At 36.9% G+C, this 21,007-nt stretch overlaps 1 protein-coding gene across 1 annotated transcript; it reads right to left on the reverse strand.

The window, feature by feature from the left end:
- Nucleotides 1-1,761: 1,761 nt before the first annotated feature.
- LOC139740057 (organic solute transporter subunit alpha-like) lies at nucleotides 1,762-15,977 on the reverse strand. Its single transcript, XM_071650651.1, has 7 exons — nucleotides 15,941-15,977; nucleotides 14,789-14,958; nucleotides 12,220-12,293; nucleotides 11,082-11,249; nucleotides 5,781-5,892; nucleotides 2,935-3,187; nucleotides 1,762-2,129 (listed from the first exon to the last, which is right to left on the reverse strand). The coding sequence occupies exons 1-7, from the start codon at nucleotides 15,975-15,977 to the stop codon at nucleotides 1,762-1,764; spliced, it is 1,182 nt and encodes a 393-aa protein (XP_071506752.1).
- Nucleotides 15,978-21,007: the final 5,030 nt, after the last annotated feature.

Consider the following 21,007-nt stretch of genomic DNA (forward strand, 5'->3'; position numbering starts at 1 on the left):
GCTTGCTAGCAAAAGCTTCTGCTCGCAAGCAATTGCTTGTTTTTATGCATACGGATTCGAGTAAAAGGCTAGCACAAGCAATTGCTAGCGTTTATGCATTCGGCCCAAAGCGGAGGGATTGGAGATGATCAGAAATAATTTGAGTACGTATTTCCTTTACAATTATTACAATAATGTGACAGCACATCTGCACTGTTTGTACAAGGTCGTTTAATATAACTTCCGTCACGTTTTCATGATGTCGTAAAAGACGCATACATGCTCTTATTGTTGCAATGAAAGGTTGATCTTCTACGCCTGAGGAGGTAAAGGTCAGGTAGATCATGCCACCGGGCGAAAAACGTTTTCATTACATGGCGAAGGATATATGCTTTTTAATTATTCATTACTTTGATGCTACTAAATTACATCGGGAAAACTGGCAGACATATGATCACATATTTTCAACGACAGATGTGACCAGTAATCTGACGAAGAAGGAGGAAGAGGAGGAGGAGCGATGATTTATTCAAGAATGCACATACACATACAGACAACAATACGTCATAATTATATTTCACAAATAATGAGTAAAGATAATATATGGTAATTCTGTAAGTAATGAGCTTGATGGCTAAAACGGGTTAACTCCAGTCGTGTTAATTTGAGATATTTGCGATTAAAGCTGTCAAAAACAAGGACAGTAACATGAAAATACGGGGTAATCTTAATCCTAACTTCAAGAACATCCCTTGTTTTGTAACGAGTGAGACATCGTTGGAAAGGCTTTATTTTTCTCCATCTAATGATGGAATTATTTCAGAATGTTTCAAACTCTTCAAATATTGAAACAGCTCTGTATGAATGTGTTCTCATGTATTATTCAAATGTCATATATGAGGATAGTATTAGCGAAGTCGGATGGTCAGTGATTATTGTGAAGCGTCAAATAAAATACACTTATAGCATTCAATATAAGGATCGCAACATCGAAAAAGAAAAACATGCGGAAGAGAACACTATGAGGTTGTTTTCATGACACTGAACAATTATGCATCTCCTATGGAAACACATGTGCTGTCGGAGAATGTTAACACAGGTGACAGGGGCAGTAAAAAACATTTACACCTGTACAATATAAATTGTCCATGTTATAAATTTCCCTTTTTACTCATGGTACGGCATTGTTGGAAGTGTGCATGCATGTGTCTCTTAATGTGTGTGCGTGTGTGTGTTCGTGGTGTATGTGCGTGTGTACTTGTGTGTTTGTGCTTGATTGGTGGTACATAAGTGTCTCTGTTCATGTGACTAGGGGGAGGGGCTACATCACAGTCATCAAAGGCCATGACTGCAATGAATATATGTATGGACTCCCTTATATATTTCATTAAATTTCATTTTCTGATATTATACATCCCAAAAGATATTAACCTTACAGATATTTACAGTTGTATAAAAATTGAAACATTTATTTCAAATGATAATTATTTCCTTCTACTTCGAACGAATCTAGCAAACCAATAAGAGCAGCTTATCTTGATTAGGTCAAGTCATACTACTTCAAATCACACTTACGGATGGTAATCCTGTGATGTTCAAGGGTTAAGAAGAGATTTGGAATTTTCTTTTTCACTTCATGCTGTAATCGCTTTTTCCGTGTACTCTGTTGAAATATACTGGTTCAAGGGATGCTTGAATGATTCAACCTATGGCAGCGAGAGAAAAAAAAGAGTCCTGTATAGGGTAACTTCGATACAGCGCACTGTGTTACATTATTAGTGGTCAGCAGATTGTATGTCTCCTGCCAAGAATTTGTCTGCTAGAAAACTGTTCAGTCACTGCCTGCGATGCCTTTTCGTCTGAGTGAACGTTACAGTCACAGTCTTTTTCTTCGGGTATCGTCGACAATTGCTTCTCGATATCACCGCTACCGATCACAGTCCATCCTCGCAATCTACCATCGGCTGAGCTGGTTATCGAGGGGCGAGGCAACAGTTGGATGGGTCGAGTTGAGATTCCCGAGATGGTCAAGATGCCAGAGGGTACTAGCGACGCGCTCCCGACAACATTTCCTTTGGGTCGTCGGTAGTACCGACGTACGAAAGGGAACAGTATCCCAGACTCAACAATGAGTAAAATGCACTGCAGAACTGAATGTACGAGATCAGGTAGAGAACACAACAATACTGTTTAATCAATGTGTTAGAACCTATAGCAAGATTAATTTACTTCGACATCGTTTTATTCCTGCTGAATATAAAGTTGTAGAGATCGAAGTCGTTTACGACCAATGAGAACGTTTTGTATTACGCTAAATGTCAATTGCAATCTCCAACGGTAGTACGGAGTGGGCGAATCCATCCTCTATTCCATTTTCCTGTACGTATCAAATATTAATTGAATGTATTAAATGAATATATTAAATTTTTTTTTTTGTAAACTTCAAGGGGTACGCCTCATACAAGCTTTTTGGTTTCTAGAAACTGCCCTAGTTATGAAGGCATGCAGATATTTGAAATGTAGGTGTATAAACCAGTGTGAGAGACGTGTTATCTGAAACATTTTCACGTCCACTTAATGATTCTCAACGTCCAAAATAACTGAAAACTATCAGATTTAAAATTTGTACAACCCTTGAAAATTTTTCGCGATTTTTGATAATCGTCTAGGGAAACACCGTGTAGGTGATGGGAAAATGTTGGCATGCAAGATACCTCCATCGTCTCTACTATAATACGTAGGTCCGACAAAAATGGTCACTAAAGCCAGCCGCACACTATACGACTTTCCGTCGCACGACTGACAGATTTTGGATCCGAAATAGATTACAATATCCTAAGAATAAACATGCTTGTTTATTTCTGATTCAAAGTCGCTTAGTCATGCGACCGAAAGTCGTACAGCATTGTATAGCATGCGGCGGGCTTTTAAGAAGCGCGTGTTTCTCCGTTTTACCATTTGCACGAGCTTGGTTGGTGTACGGAAGTGCGCATCCAAGGAATCTTAACCGCATGAACAGTCCGAGAACGGCCGGCTGCACGTTGCAGACGAGAATGCCTAGCTTGATGAAGGTGAACTTGACCCCGATATTGAACTTTTCCAGGTGTTCCGTGGACGCCGTGTACAGCATGTTGAGGCCCATCATCGCAATCATCGACGACAGGATGTTTGCGATGTTGACGAAGGTGAACGGTTCGTCTTCGTCAAGCTGGGATGTAAACAACCGAAATCAAGATAAAATTAAAGAACTAGAAATTGTCACTAGAAATGTCGCCTCGGGTATACACTGTATCACACAATGCTCCCACTAGGTCTATACAGTACATCTTGACAATATGTGAGACCACAGTTTCACATTGTGGGCAAGAAATTGAAATGACATGTTTGAAAATCTGATGGCACAATCCCAAGTGCGTACACATACTTTGAACTTAGTTCAGTTTGGCTGGCAAAATTCTGAGAACAATATTAAAGATTTTTATTTCTTATGTTTCGTGACTGGACTTGCTGTGCACTGTTCAAATGCAATTTTGCTAAAATTCGACCTCGTGATCATACTGACAATGTTTGGCGATTAGTGTCCTAACCTACCCAATTTATTCAAAACTGCACCAGAGATTTCAACTCTTGATTCCATGAATTTACATACAAATTGCACGGACCTTGAGCAATTCAGAACTTATATGATGTAAATAGTGAAATTTGTGCATTTTCACTTGACCTTTAGCCCCATGACCCAAAAGCTTTTTCAAATGATAACTATCTGGTAATAATATACACTTACTCTCATGAAAATACTTTGGCAATGCAGTTTGAAAATATGGATAAAACCGTAAAATCTGAGCATATTTCAAGTGAACTTTGATCCCATCGTCCAAAGCTTTCCTAAATGCGGTAATACGTCGTGTGTATAGCCAACCAAGTTTGATAAAGTGTATACATTGAATAATTTTCAAAGTATGGAGAGAATAGTGTAACTTCAGCATTAAATAATGTAGTTTCAGCACATACCTGTCCTTTGACGATTGACCTTTGACCCATGACCCTAAACTTATCAAGAAAATCATGTGTCAGCCAATGCGTGGATCATGAAAATATACTTCGAGCCATTTCCGAGATACGGATAGAAAGTGCAATTTTAGCGTTTTCACTAGTCCTTTAATCTTTGACCTTTGACCTCTTGGCCCAAAATTTCCCCCAGAGAATCCTTAACTGATAATAAATGCATACATAAAGTTTCATGAAAATACATTTACGTCTTATGGTGTAAGTGAAATTTTATATTTTTACTTTGACTTATGACCTTTGACCACGGGCACGTGTGCCCACTTATTCGTATGATAAGTCAGGTACGGGATGGGAGATTTCAATGTTTCTTTAGTTATTAAGTACGCTGTCCACAAAAACTGCGACTGATGGACGGACGGACAACCCGAAAACATTATGCCTCCGTCAATTCTTCTTGGCGGAGGTAAAAAAAAAATATGATATGATATTCCATTAAAATAAAGGGTAATGAACGCTGGTGATCCTGTTTATGATGATACAAGATAATGCTGTCCGCATACAAGTACAACGTTGATGAAGAACATCGACATAAAGTTTGTTGAACTCTCCAACATCTCGTCATGATGCTCAGTTCTGTTTATACAGTGTTTGCGTTGATCGTCTGGCGCGACACGCGATCATGAGTCTGTCGTTCTCTCGGCTGAGAGTTTCGCACTACCGATTGACCTGAGCAACTAAAACATGCATACGCACCCTCCTTCGGTAATTAGGTCCGGGATCTTTAGAACGCAACAACATCTTGGTTCCTCAGAACACATTGCGATAGTAGAACATGATTTCTTTGTATTTCGACATCCTCTTCACAACACATTATTTGTTATCTGCATTTTTTGTTTACAGAATGATATGAAGCCTTATATTTGCATTGATATCAGCTTTCAGCAAAAAGACAAGTGTTGCAATCTTTCGCATGATAGAGACCAGCATTGGAGGGGAAACAGAACAAAATTAAACAAAACCGTTAATTTCCTTCAGGTATAGCCATGTCCTGTATAATCTAGATTTGAATAGATTTGAAAACCCATGGCGCAAACAACACACATCCTGTTTGAGAAGACCATGTATCAGTAAACGTTGGCATCTGTACGTAGATTTTGACGTCAAACACACAACAAAGTAATATCGCACAGCAAAGAGCAATGAAACCTTATGGGACGACTACACACTGTACAACTAAAAATGCTGTATGTGCAGTTTTCTTTGGAATTCAGTATGTGCATCAGTTCACACATATTTAGTAGTATAGTAGTGTAGTAGTAGTAGTAGTAGTTGTTGTTGTTGTTGTTGTCGTTATAGTAATAATAGGGATAATAATTGATAATAGTAACAATGATACATCATAGTATATATAGTTTATTTGTATATATATATATATATATATATAATCATTACATGTATTATAATCATATGTTATACACATGTATAATCATATACTATTTATACATATATGATTATACATACACAAACACTATATATATCACTATGAATATACTATATAGTGTTATACTGCTATTTCTATGCAATTTGTTGGCTTTTGTTATATTTAGAGCGTATTACAGGTGTGATAAATTATGACAAGTGATGTCGCGGGAGGTTGAAAGCTTAAAAGAATCTGTCTTCCTGCGACACGAAGACATCAATATTTTGACATCATTAAATATTGATCTTTAATTCACTTGTTTGACAAGTTAATCGTGTGCACACCACACCATTGAGAGAAGCGTATCTCTTACCCGACTCGTTAAATACACGCCATCTAGCCACACCACCACCCCGATGAAAGAAGTAACAGGTTTGAAAATGGCTGTTTGCAGGACGGCAATTTTTAGCCACTTGAAGCTTCGTCTAGATAAGAGCAGAAAAACAGAGTGTATAGAGGAAAAACAAAGTTAATTATGAGATCAAATTAATTGTCCCTACTAGTTTTGATGGAACGTTATTGCACGCTTGCAATGACAATAATATGTACTAAATTTACAAATTTTATGTATTACATTCCATGGATGTATGTTGCAAATACAATATATAACACTAAGTTTCAACACTATATAAATTGTGTTGAAACTTAGTTAATGAAATGAAATGAAATGAAATGAAATGAAATGAAATGAAATGAAATGAAATGCTTAATGAAATGAAATGAAATGAAATGATCCAGCACATAAAAGCACATATACGTTTTTACGCAATAATCCCGGCATCAAAACACAAAACAGGTCATGTACTTACAGTGGAAATTGAAATGACGATGGCAATTGTGATAATAATTGAAACGATGACGATTTATGATGACAATATCATGACTTTATGATGACATGAATATGATATAAAAGTACAAACAGTAATAAGATCAGTGAGATAATCAGTGGTAGGTTTGCAAGTGTGTTTGTTTTTGTTTTGTAGTTGCCATGCTACACTGCAAAAAGTCCGGTGTTAAAAAGTGAACACCGAGCTGGTGTTAAATTTTCGGTGCTCATTTATGGTGTTAAATTAACACCTCCGGGTGTCATTTCCAAACATAAAACTGTTTTTTGAAGAGTTTCTTAGTAACTGCACTTCTTGTTGATTTTTAATTTAAACAAGACGATCAAGAATTTTACATCAAAATACTAGATTTTTGAAAAAAATGTGAAAATAAATTTATACCACAGTAACGCCAGCTGGTGTGGTCTCTTATTGAAGCTGGTCGGGTGTTAAACCATTGATATTAAACCAACAAATATCAAATCAGCACCATGTGGTGTCATTTTTGAATTAACACCAGTACAGTGTCAAAATATCACCAGATACAGTGTCAAATTAACACCACGAAGTGTCAGGTGTCATTTTCTACACCTGTGGGTGTGGTCCTCTATTAACACTTGATCGGTGTTAAATTTAACACCCATGGTGTTAAATCTAACATCGATGTTTTTACAGTGTATTTTCATGGTCCTTTCAAGAACAATAAATGCTCTTCCAGTCACACGGCGAGAAGACTGTATAATGTCATCAATCCAAAATCACATCATAGTCTCTCACTTAGCTGTAAGACGCAGCCTGAAGTTAAAAGAAGCAACATTATTGAAGCCAGTTGACCTGCGGAGCATTTCTGTAAAGTAGACACGTCTTTTTGCCCTGTACTCTTTGAACGCTAATTTGTTGTAATCCCAAATTCGAATCTTGCCCGGAGCATGCATCCACGGACATAATGTCTTTCCGATTAGTTTTCCTTTGATGGAGGTGTAAAATGGCTTATAGGTACTTTGTATCGGTGAGGTAATTATGATGGTATAGACCGTTAAGTGGAGGAGCAGTGCCATCAAAGGAGAGGTATACCCGGGGTAATGAGATCGCAATTATCTTTGAGAGCAAGATAACTGCAGTCCCCTGCAGAGTAAAAGCAGGCAATATTGAAAGGCGTGTCCTGTGCATCTTCGACAGAGTGCCGTGTTCATCCATTATGGCATCCCTATTTTGACCTTTTTTTATAATAAACTTGCGTCTTTTTTTTTTTGGGGGGGGGGGAAGAGATGTTCGTTATTCCGAAGCTTCAATAATCCGAAAATGAAATAAGGTGAATTCGTTATTCCGAAACACACAAATTCGCTGAAATTCCCGATACCTGGATGTTCGTTAGTCCGAATTTGTGGCGTTATTCTTTCTGAAGGTTCGTAATTCCGAAGGTTCGTTTGTCCGAAAATGAAATGAGGCTCGTCATTCCAAAGGTGCGATTTTCCGAAAATGAAAAAAGGAAAAGGGTTTGTTATTTCGAAGAAAAAAAAATCTGCCTACCAACGAACCTTCGGAATGATGAAAATGATTTCCTTTTAGGATAAACGAACCTTCGAAATAACGAACTCTATTCCATTTTTAGATTAACTATAACCTTTGGAATAACGAACTTTAGCCCCTTTCACTCGTGTAATGCTGTATTGTGTGATGCTTAAGAACAATTAATCAGCTCTTTAGCTGATGTTAATTAAAGATTAGCACTAATGTTATTCTTTCTTTGTTTGTTTGTTTGTTTGTTTGTTTTTTATATGACAAGCTTCTTTGCATCATGATTCAATAAATTATTTCACTTTTTTTTTGCTCGCTACCAGTATTATCACCCTGTCCTTACAGCTGAGAGTATTGAAATGCTCCATTTTGTTTTCATATCCAATACGGAAGAAGACACTTTCTCCTATTCTGCGACTCTGTCTCCCTCATCCGTTCCCATGGTGATGGACCGCCGACACTGATACATCAGGCAACAATGTTTACCGTCCTATCATTTCAAAAGCTTGTAAAGATCACCTCCTGCAGCGTGCAAGTTTTGATATCAAATTTTGTGCAGAACACATTTCATCATTCTTTTTTATCCTTTAATTACTGGAACTGCAACAGCAAGTGAAATCCGATGTCATAACAAGCATTCTCATCCTAAACGATGAGTTGCAATTTTATCTATCTCTTTCAGTCATAGTAATTTCAGACAACAATAATGTTTATAAGTGTCTTTTTATGACGTATAAAACTTGTAAAGATCACCTCTTGCATTGTGCAATCCTTGATATCAATTTTCCACAAAAGATATTTCATCATTCTTTTTTTTATCCTCTATTATTGTTGGAACTGCAACAGCAAGTGAAATCGGATGTCATAAAGCAATATCATCCTAAATGATTAGTTGTAATTCCACCTATCTCTTTTCATAGTTGAAATGTCGGACCAAAATGATGTTTATACGTGTTTTTTCATGACTTGTAATTACTTCCACTTTCATTTAATAGCACTGAATCGATATATAAGGCAATCGCATTGCAATCACACACGTCGAGATACATGACTTGTCGGCACGTGTTTTTACAAGTGAGCGGGCATAATACCTTTGATAAACTCGAGACGCGTTCGGGTATATCAAGCATGTCACCCAGTCAGAGTATAAATTAAACATCTTGAATATACCTATCTTCCAAACGTCATCTGCCAATATAATGTTAGATGGGCTGTTGGTTGTCTAGGTTAAATCAAGACGTCATTCTCGTGCATTCTGAAGAACTCATGTGCGTTTTCACTCCTACAGTATAATAGATCCAAGTATGACACATAAAGGTATACCGAGAATTCAAAAACACCTTGTTCGATTGTATAAAGTCTGTTAATCTAAAAAAAAGCACTAAAAACGCGTGAAAGTCACTGTATACTTTGTATTAGTAACACAAACAACGCTGTCAGCTCACAGACACACCGGAACCTTCAGCTTTTGAAGCGAGACGAATTCATCACATCAAATTCGGTAACGGAATAAAAGTCACTCAGACATGCATGATTTTTCTTGATGCTTCAAGAACAGAAATTGCTTTAGAAAGAGAGGATTGTGGTATCACCATTTGTAAGCGGTCCTGGAAATGACTACAGTTTGTGGAAAGAAGACCCTAGAAAGAGGAGAGTGGATGAGGGAAGTGACATAGGAAGAGTGTACGGAAGGCAAATCGTGACAGTAGAAGGGCAGCGGTGAGCTGGAAGTCGAGGTTGCACTAATGGAAACGGAAGGATAGGAGGCAGGGAGAGTTGTAATGAAGAATAAAGCGAGAATCAGGGTAAAGGGTTTGTGAGTCGGTGGAAGGAAAGAGATGAACTAGAAAGAAGGAAGTAGTTTGGGAAGGGGGAAGGTTGGAAGTTCATGGAGAAAAAGGAGAGAAGTGATGATGATGTGAATTTCTGAACGATGATTAAAGAAATAAAGCGAGAAAACGGAACCGGCGCGCGATGGAGAAGGCGGACGATGAAACATGGAACCGAAAACAACCGAAAACCGAAAAGTAAGAAAGGAGGAGGGGGGGGGGGGTGCATCCTATGAAGGACTTCTTTGGGAGAGAGCTATGGGAGAGAAACAAAAACAATGAAAAGTGTATTCTTAAAAATGACTCCTGAAAACTGCTTAAATGCAAAGCTAATATAGCAAGCTAAGTGGTTCTGGGGCAATATACTCCCTGGACAATATCACCGAGCCTTCCCTGCCCCTTACCCTAATCCTATAATCCTGAAACTAATCCTAACCCTAACCCAAACTCTAACCCTGAACCTAACCCTAACCCCAATTTGGGGGGGGGGGGAGTAATTGCCCTGATATTATGGTTTTCACATATATATCTGGCTGGAGAAAGGACATACTCGTATAAATACATTCTTAATACATATTAATCTATGTGTATATGCATAACTATTATATGGATATATATACATATATATATATATATATATATATATACATATATATATATATATATATATATACATACACACACACATATATATATATATATATATATATATATATATATATATATATATATACATATACACACACACACATATATATATATGAATTTTACTTGTGGGGAGGGGGGCTCACAAGATAGACAGGGTAACAAAATACTGTGTCAGTGCAATGAATGCGCCGCTTATTAACTGCGAGGGATATCTATTGGTGTCGGGCTTAACCCAAAATGCATTTACCCTTTCTTTTCGACACCATCAAAATTTCCTCTAAAAATATCTGTTGACGTCATTTTCCTCACAGAATATTTGTTGTTAATCATGACGACATTTCATCCTTTATATACACACTCTATGATTTTTTTAATGGCTTAATGTTGACGTCTCACCTGCCTTTGTCTTGGAATAAGAAAGAACGACAGTTAATTGCTCACGATGGTATCATGTTAAACTCTTACACTGGTATGGTCACTGATAATAATAATTAAATGAATTAAATAAAACACGATTATCAGTTTTTGTTACATATAGTTCTAATTAGATTTCAAGACAATATATGTGTATATGTATCATAATGCGATTGATCAAATTCCGTGTGGTATTATATGGTATTGATCGAGAAGATGACTGGGGATCCAAATTCTCGTTGCCATAACGATGATGATGTTGGTGGTGGTGGCGAAGCCAGTGATGATACCGCAGGAAGGACAACAGGCATGAACGACTTGTAACACAACTATGAAATGATGAAACCAACAAGAGCAAGTTGTAGATTATTAAAGATTTACCTTGTTAGTCTTTTTCTAGGGAGACATCGATCACAGCAGCAGAATAGAGGAGCGCTTGCCAGAGAGAAAGAAGTGTTTTCAGCCGAGAAGGAGACTACCATCTCTTTGTAGCCGCCATAATAGTTCACCAAGATGATCAAGAATTTGAACATCGTGAAGGAGAAGCATCTGCATTTTACGAGATAGAGAGTAACATTCAGATCACTTTGAAGTGCATTCAATATCATTGTTTCTGTTTAGGTCTTTTTATCTGATCAAGATCGAAATATGGTTCAATGTTCAGTTTCCTCTCTTTTGAAAGGTTCCTCACGCTAAACCTACGAGATCTGCCAGAAAACAATGTCAATTGTCGCCTGCTTTTTTTGGTCAGTTGCTCTTCTCTTTCAATATCTATTTATGACATTATGTTTAGAAGTCAAACACAAACATACAAGCCTTCTTAACTAATACTGACATGCATGACATTGGAGAGAACTTTAATATATCTTATATAACTTTTCCAATATTTTCGATAAGACGTGCAGAATGTGAACAGTTGCAGTTCATTTTGTTGTTGAGCTGTTGCCATTATGCTGGGTAGTGATTTTACTCAAAGACCCTTTATTCAGTGCACCATAATTACAAGAAGAGAAAAAAAATGTTTGCAAATTAGTGTCACGACTTGATGTTTTTCCCTCCCCCTCTCAATCTCTCCTTCTCTCTCTCTCTCTCTCTCTCTCTCTCTTTAGGATTAATGGGTTTTAGTCGATCAGTTCAGTATCAAAGAATCATTAGAATTCGACCTCTTTCTAGCTTTCAGAATGAATCTTTGTTTGTTCATTTTCATCACTAATTTAAGTAGAAGTAAAAACCCTGCTTTAAAAAGAAAAAAAAAGTATGCCGGTGTGAACGAAATGTGGTAATGTCGTCCACATTTTTAGAATGTCTCACTACATTAATTTCATGCCGGGGAAAAGACAAACAAGATATTTGTTTCATCCATCGAGTCAAGACACTTTGGAGCGGGAAAACACATACAAGGGCAAACACAGCAACCTTCACCGTCACTGCCCGCCATCTTCTCAGCACAAAAGAGTATACGCCATTGTGATTTTTGTTTGCATACACGAGATAATGAAGGAACGACTGGTGTACTTACAGTGATGCGATCAGGTGGCAGAAGCTAGCGGAGATGGGCGAGTAGATGCCCGGTAGGACCACGCAACTCATTACCTGTCGAACGAGCAAGGTCAAATGCAGCGATCGAGACAAAGACTCACAAACATGTCTGCCTACTGTGTTTTTAGTACATTTAAATGTTTTCGTCAATCTCATATCTGCGTGTTAGACTCATACACGGGCTCAATGTCAAACAAGAACTTGCCCTTGCTGCCTCAACAACTATTGCAACAGTAACAACAAAAACACACTACTTATTCTTTGACTGCCATCTCAAAGTCACTTTGCTAGTTCTTTAAACAACAAAGACGATTATCTAAAATCAAAACTGTTTGAAAACTTTTATCTACTAAGAATTTCTTATCCGAAATCATGTAGATGAATACGTCGGCAGAGCTGTTGATTTGTGTATCATATTTCATAATTTTGTATACCTAAAGAGCATGCAAAGTTTTATGATACAACACTACAGATCATTAAGGTGGCACTCCCCCCCCCCCCCACACACACACACACATTAAAGTATGCTGCGCGAAATAAGATTGTAAATTCTACAAGCTTTGTCTTTTTAGTGGGTCCCTCCATTTTTTGTTTAAGTTTGCTTATTATTTCATCTTTATCGCTTCAGTTCTCATGACAACGTATTACTACAAGGTTCCACAATTATTTCATACTCTTAACCTTTTCTCTGTAACCAAAGAAGGCAAATTCATGTTGATGTTCTTTTCGAGAAATGAAATAAAATTTGAATTTCACTGAATTTCATTAATAGAAGGGTAAATGGTAAACAGGCCATATTGTAGTTTATCTTTACACTTACTTATGACGAATGATATATTACGCTGCCTTGAGTATACTATGGTTGTTTGAGAAACGACTTGAACAGTGCCTTCATCGACGTAACTATACGGCCTGAGACCCTGTGAGAAGGAAGGACCCTCTTGAAAATCCTGGCGAAGCTCAGTTACCATCTTTAATACTCTGTTTAGCCCGATAAGATGCTTCCACTTGTCCACGGAGATATGAAGGTTCCATATCATTATAATTGTTGTTATGATTTATATGACCAGGTAAAGAATATAGGATACATAAACATTAGAAACATGAAACATAGACCAGAATTGATATTACAAAGGGATACACTGTACTGTACATGTTACACAAAATGAAAATGGAATAAATGGAGACAACAAGAGGGTCAAGGCACACAAAAGTAAAGACATTAACTATTGCCCGTAGGCATGTGAACCCACACATGCTGCCCCTAAGAAACAATTCGTTAACAATCATTCAAAACTAAGAGATCATCACTCGACTCCTGACTCCCACCCCTTGACCCCATGGCCCACATCAATCTTCAAAACATGAAAAACAACAATAGAATCATTTTGTCACACAATTCGAACTGTGCAATATCAACAACAGCGTTCATATTATAGTCGAGCAATTGAACATGTGTTCAATCTCCCATCCTGTTCGAAATCTTTTTCTCCATTGTTTTCTGTGCTGCACAAGACCCTGCCTTCGGAACACCCAGATGACATAAAACCTTCGCACAAGGTTTGACGGAAACTTCCTCAGTCCTTCCAGACTCTGAGCCAAGACAAAGATAAGTGTGGGACTCCTCTGTGGCCAGTGCACAAGAGGCGGAGGAGAAACTATGATATTCTCAAAGGGGGTTTCGGAGAAATCCACTGTCGAAGGTGGCTGGAGGAGAAGGCTTTCAACTTTACTTATGCGTGCACCCATGACTGGCACGCTGGCCTATCACAACGCAGGACCATCGCAGATGCTGCTCCCAACCAGACATCCAGTGTAAGACTCCACGGTTTGTATAGGGACCATAAGCTGCCTATACCGACTACAATTATTCATATTATTAGTTGCGGGTCATGCTCTCTATTCCCTTTTATTTGTAAGGATCTTGATGAATTTAAACAACTTTTGTCCATTGTAACGAAGGTTTGTGTTTTCTTTGAAGGTATATTTTATCACTGCTTTAAAGATGATGATAGCAATATATAGTGAGAAGAACCCAAATCTATGACTAGACGACCATACAGAGTTTACATTTCTTTAAAGATTGCTATCTTTATTGTAGTCATCATCACTCATAACTCACCTTCTTCTCCTTCTCTTCGAATATCCTTATGAATGAATGTTGCATTATCAAGACATTATTTTAATGATATGATGTAATAAACAATTGGTGTCCTTTACCCAGAGTAGCCTCTTCAGTGTTGTCGCTACTCTACCAGAGGGCCCTTCCATTATTATTACCGCAGCGTTGCCAGGTACCCATTTATACACCATGGTCAAGACGGACATGATTGGTAAACAAATCTTGTCCAAGAACGTAAATGGGCATTTGCCGGGATTCGAACTCGGGACCTTCCATTGAACATAAAGAGTCTTATCCGCCATGCCACAGTACTTCCAGCTATTGTGAAACACTATAGGCCTAGCAGGAGCGGAAAAAAAATGTTTGTTAGTCAAACAATATATATTAATTTTTGACAAAATGTGACGATGCTCGTCACCTCACTAACCGGAAACACCGCAATCATCCACCAGGTCGTGATCCGATGATTGGAAACTGTCGAAGGTCGAACCCTCTTGTCGAGGAAACGCGCAGCTTCGATGAGGAGGACGACCAGGAAAACCGTGATCGCTGTACAGACAATGATGATCGTCAAAGCAATGGGCTGTTCGCTCAGGTCTGGCGGTCAAGAGAGCAAAATAATGATGAGACCATCATCTACATTTTCTACTGATTGACAAAACTACATCGACGTAAATAAGCATTGAATTGATCAGTGTTTTTTGGTAGCCATGATAAAAAATCATGGGCGTACATACTCGAGCAGGATTCGAGCAGGATTCTATATTTTCTTTTAATCGAGCTTTCACTATCAGATTTATGTTAGATGGATTTGTAAAGAAAGAGAGAAAAAAACCAAGAAAGCATGTAACTTGGGTAAAATGAGTGAGTCATAGCAAGATTCGATTTGCAATGAATACTTATTTATGATAATGATATTGTTTCCCTCATCGAAGGAAGCCTCTTTAGTAATGCCACTGCTCTACCAATCTACCATTTTTGTATACCACAGTGTTGCCAAGTTCCCTATTCATACTCAGTACACCCGGATGAAGAATGACGTTATCCATATACAAGTTTTAATATATCAACTCTTTCAGTAACTTATTTCTTTGTCTTGGGGCACAGTTCAGGTGGGTATGCTCTTACCGAAATGAATATGTGGATTGAGTGGATGTAGAAGTATTATAAGAACAAATGAGCGAAGTTTGAAGAGAATCGGACAAGTCGGTGGAAAGTTATAACCTTTCAACGTGTCGGTATATTCAGCCATCGCTTGAGCAGTCACGAACTGCGCAGTTCGTGGCTACTCTTTGTTACTCTTTACCACTTTAATGACTCTTTGTATCCCATCATTTCGTACTTCTGAATCATGTCATTCACCCTTCGTCTACTCGTTTTATGTACACCACGCGTCTGGCCTCTGCGCTATAATACATGATAAATGATAGTAATATAGTCATCATTCAATATGTGTATGGCCAAAGAAAACGTTGATACATCTTCATAAAATTTCCGTTTTGACAGAATTTATCTTCAGCATTATTTTCACACTGCCTATTACCTGTCGTTAATGGAACATTTTCACTTTTTACGATACATTCTATCTCGCTGCCGTCGCCCACTCCGTACTTCATTTTTCAGAGAAGTTTGGTTCGAGGGAGAAAACAGGCTAAAAATCCCTCCCCTAAAAGCTCATTCCTGGTTTTATTAACTTCCTGTCTTGTCGTAAAATAATCTTTCTTTGAATAGAAAGGCATAAAGAAACTACATATGAAAGTCCATCCAATCTTTCTGGAACCAGTGATCATTAAAATTTGCGAGGGCTTGATAAACTTTTTCATTACTTTTTCTTCTAAATCGCTGTGTTACTCTTCAAGAAAGAACTGTTTGATTACATTTGATAAGTTTGAATTCAACGATTATCTTTTTTTTTTTGGTATTAATAGGAATGGAAAGAAGCACCAATATAACTGATACTTTCTAAATTACAGATTGCTAAGGTTTAAGTTTTAAGACTGATTTATAGGCGGAAGCTCAAGGCTTATCGTATTCGAAAAATGATAATAGATATTATTACTTTCATCAATGAGTGTATTCATGTTATATATGCAACAAGACTGATAAAGATTATTTACTGCATAAAGAAACACAAAACATTCTGAGATAACTGAGCGAGCAGCTAACATCATACACGACATACACATACAGTTCGTGACTACTCTCTGTTGCTCTTTACCACTTAAATGACTTTTTGTATTCCAGTATTTTGTACTTCTGAATCATGTCATTCACCCTTCGTCTACTCGTTTTATGTACACCACGCGTCTGGCCACCTGCGCTATAATACATGATGAATGATAGTAATAATATAGTCATCATTCAATATGTGAATGGCCAAAGAAAACGTTGATACACCTTCATAAAATTTCCGTTTTGACAGAATTTATCTTCAGCATTATTTTCACACTGCCTATTACCTGTCGTTAATGGAACATTTTCACTTTTTACGATACATTCTATCTCGCTGCCGTCGCCCACTCCGTACTTCATTTTTCAGAGAAGTTTGGTTCGAGGGAGAAAACAGGCTAAAAATCCCTCCCCTAAAAGCTCATTCCTGGTTTTATTAACTTCCTGTCTTGTCGTAAAATAATCTTTCTTTGAATAGAAAGGCATAAAGAAACTACATATGAAAGTCCATCCAATCTTTCTGGAACCAGTGATCATTAAAATTTGCGAGGGCTTGATAAACTTTTTCATTACTTTTTCTTCTAAATCGCTGTGTTACTCTTCAAGAAAGAACTGTTTGATTACATTTGATAAGTTTGAATTCAACGATTATCTTTTTTTTTTTGTATTAATAGGAATGGAAAGAAGCACCAATATAACTGATACTTTCTAAATTACAGATTGCTAAGGTTTAAGTTTTAAGACTGATTTACAGGCGGAAGCTCAAGGCTTATCGTATTCGAAAAATGATAATAGATATTATTACCTTCATCAATGAGTGTATTCATGTTATATATGCAACAAGACTGATAAAGATTATTTACTGCATAAAGAAACACAAAACATTCTTAGATAACTGAGCGAGCAGCTAACATCATACACGACATACACATACAGTTCGTGACTACTCTCTGTTGCTCTTTACCACTTAAATGACTTTTTGTATTCCAGTATTTTGTACTTCTGAATCATGTCATTCACCCTTCGTCTACTCGTTTTATGTACACCACGCGTCTGGCCATCTGCGCTATAATACATGATGAATGATAGTAATATAGTCATCATTCAATATGTGAATGGCCCAAGACAACGTTGGTACATCTCCATAAAATTTCCGTTTTGACAAAATTAATCTTCAGCATTATTTTCACACTGCCTATTACCTGTCGTTAATGGCAATTTTTCGCTTTCTATCTCGCTTTAGTCGCCCACTCCGTACTGCATTTTTCAGAGAAGTTTGGTTCCAAGGAGAAAACAGGCTAAAAATCCCTTCCCTAAAAGCTAATTCATGATTTTATTGACTTCCTGTCTTGTCGTAAAATAATCTTTCTTTGAATACAAAGGCATAAAGAAACTACAAGTTTTCCGAGCTAGAGATAAAATATGAAAGTCCATCAAATTTTCCTGGAATCATTAATCATTAAAATTTGCGGGGGCTTGATCAACTGTTTTATTACTTTTTCTTTTTAATCGATGTGTTACTCTTTAAGAAAAAAAGTTTGATAACTTTGTTAAGTTTAAATTTGATAATTATCTTTTTTATCTTAATGGGAATGGAAAAAGCACAAATATAACTGATACTTTCTAAACTTTTGATATGCTAACGTTTGAGTTTTAAAACTGATTAACAGGCGAAATTTCAACGATTATCGTATTTGAAAAATGATAATAATCAATGAGTATATTCTTATCTATATGCAACAAGATTTATAAAGGTTAGTCATAGCATAAAGAAACACAAAATATTCTGAGATAACTGAGCGAGCAGCTGACACCACACATAAAAATAAGACATAATGTTAAGGGATCGGTAAAACTTCCTGACAGGTATATCATGCTCTCATCAGATCCATACTTCTATGAATCGACCATAGTTAGTCAGAGAAATTTAGTAATTTTTATTTCAAAGCAATGACCATAATATCAGTAAAAAAAGGTCTACTCTCTAAAAAACAAATCGAGTGAAAAATTTAACTCTTGGAGGAGTGAATACAAAAAGAGTGAATTTTTAGTGAACTTTGAGTGATAGAGTGACGTCAGGGATCACTCCAAAATCTTCGAGTGATCCCTGAGGTCACTCCAAAATGAGTAAAAATGAACATTTTCACTCGAAATTCACTCCAATTTCACTCTAAATTCACTCTTTTTTGTATTCACTCCTTCAAAAGTGAAAATTTTCACTCGATTTTTTTTAGAGAGTAATATTATTGTAATAACGATTGATGGTGATATTAATAATAGTTATGAATCCTTATCAATTAGGCCTATTCTATTGCTATCATAATTAGCATTGGCATCAATCATTAATGGTCCAACATCGTCATGATTTGTCAAAGTCAAAGCGCAAGATGATGTGATAAGCAGGATGATAACAGGTGTGAAAGATGAGTGAATAAAGCAAAGGTTCTTTCAAGTTTTACCCTGGAAGAGTTCTCTTGAACTCGGCACGGGTTGCAGTGTGCAGTTCTGATTCCCCATTGCAGTAGCTCTGGAGTCGACTTGGCGTAGACGTGCAACATAGTTGGCTCCGGTTAGCCACTCTGTCAGAGAAAAGTTATCACCTTAACACAACGTTTAGTGGTTCTCCCGGCGTTTCATGCAGAAAATAATGTGTAGATATTACACGCCACACATGGGACTAGACAAGAAGGACATAGAGCATCCACACTGGTACCATCTCCATCTAATCTTGTAAAAACAAAATAAGTACACTCAAATTACGTACGCATTTCGTAAATTGGCAAAGAGTTAGACTTTGCCTCTGTGTATGGCATCCTTGTGAGAAAGATAAATGTGTTTCAATTATCGTAAACACTCACCAAGCCTTGATTTCTGTTCACCACTACAGATTACAAGGTTTAATTTGTACAGTGTAGTTATGATAAAATCCAGACCATTAGCAGTTCTTGTGCATGCTGTGGTCTTTTTCATTAGTCATGTTATATACAACAAGCATGATCTTTGTAATTAGTTGATTACAGAATAAACAGGATGTGTCAATAGGAACCTTAAATGACCTTTCATCGCGTCGTTTTTGTGTCTTGACGTAGAACAATGGGGGACTTCTGTCAATCTACACGGGTATGTGGAAATCACAAAGCAAATTATGATCAGTGTCGTTAAGATATCAAAATCCTTGTGCCAGTCGTAAGGGTCAGTTTGTTTTGAAATGTGTGAACTTTGATTTGAAAATAAGACGGTTGATCTTCCTGTACGCCCAGTTCAGCGTGGAGATGGTCATGGCTGCGTACAAGTCAAATCAGTTTGTTCGGTGAAGTTATTGCGAAAAACGTCCCTGGTTACTTGACACTTCATTAGTTTGTTGGGTTGTAGAGTAAAGCCAAATACATTTTTCATCGATTTTATATTCACATCTAAAGTTTTAGAAAAAATGATATACACCAGAATTATCAATTCTTTTTTAATGTGCACAAAATATTCACAAATTGCCAGTTTGGTTTTCGAGAAAAACATAGTACCATCCACGCAGTTCTTCATTTTATTGATAAAGTTGTTAATGCAACTGACAACCATTCTCATTTAATTAGTATATTCTTGGACTTCTCCAAGGCCTTCGATACAATTAATCATAACATTTTACTCCACAAGTTATCGCACTATGGAATACGCGGGAAGGCCTTGGAGTGGTTTAAGAGTTATTTAGCTAACAGAAAACAGTTTGTTTCAATTAAAGATAATAATTCAGTTATAAGAGATGTTAAGTGTGGCGTTCCACAGGGAAGTCTTTTAGGGCCGCTGTTATTAATAATATATATCAATGATTTTTCCTCTGTTTCAGAGTTACTCTCTTTTATACACTTTGCTGATGATACCAGTGTTTTTCTTGCCCATAACGATATCGATGTTCTTGTTCAACAAGTTAATACGGAATTGAAAAAAGTGACCAACTGGGTCAGAGCTAACAAGTTATCATTGAATGTTAAAAAATGCTTTTCAGCAATACTGTTGATTCTTTGAATTCAGAAATAGTTCTGAATGATTGTTATTTAGAAAGTGTGTCATATTTTAAATTTCTTGGTATTTTTGTAGATAATAAACTTTCTTGAAAAATACATATTGATCATTTTGTTATCTGCAAAATTATTTCTCGCAATATAGGTGTTATGAACAGACTGAAATTTTATATTCCTGAAAAGACCTTACTAGTGTTATACTCCTCTTTGATACTCCCTTACCTTAATTATGGAATTTTATATAGCTTGGGGCAATACTCATCAGACGCTGCTGAATAGAGTGTTATTACTGCAAAAGAAAGCACTCCTTATCATTTCCAATTCTCCCACACGTTCACATACAAATGCATTGTTTGACTGTTATATATTAAAAATTTTTATTTAACTTAGGTCAATTTATGTATATGTATGATAACAGTTTACTCCCACTTATCTTTGGTTCTATGTTCCAAAAAATCAATCAT

Source organism: Diadema antillarum, unplaced genomic scaffold (genome assembly GCF_040938485.1).
Source record: "Diadema antillarum isolate AM-2024a unplaced genomic scaffold, OU_Dant_1.0 scf00000029, whole genome shotgun sequence".
Taxonomy (NCBI): Eukaryota; Metazoa; Echinodermata; class Echinoidea; order Diadematoida; family Diadematidae; genus Diadema; species Diadema antillarum.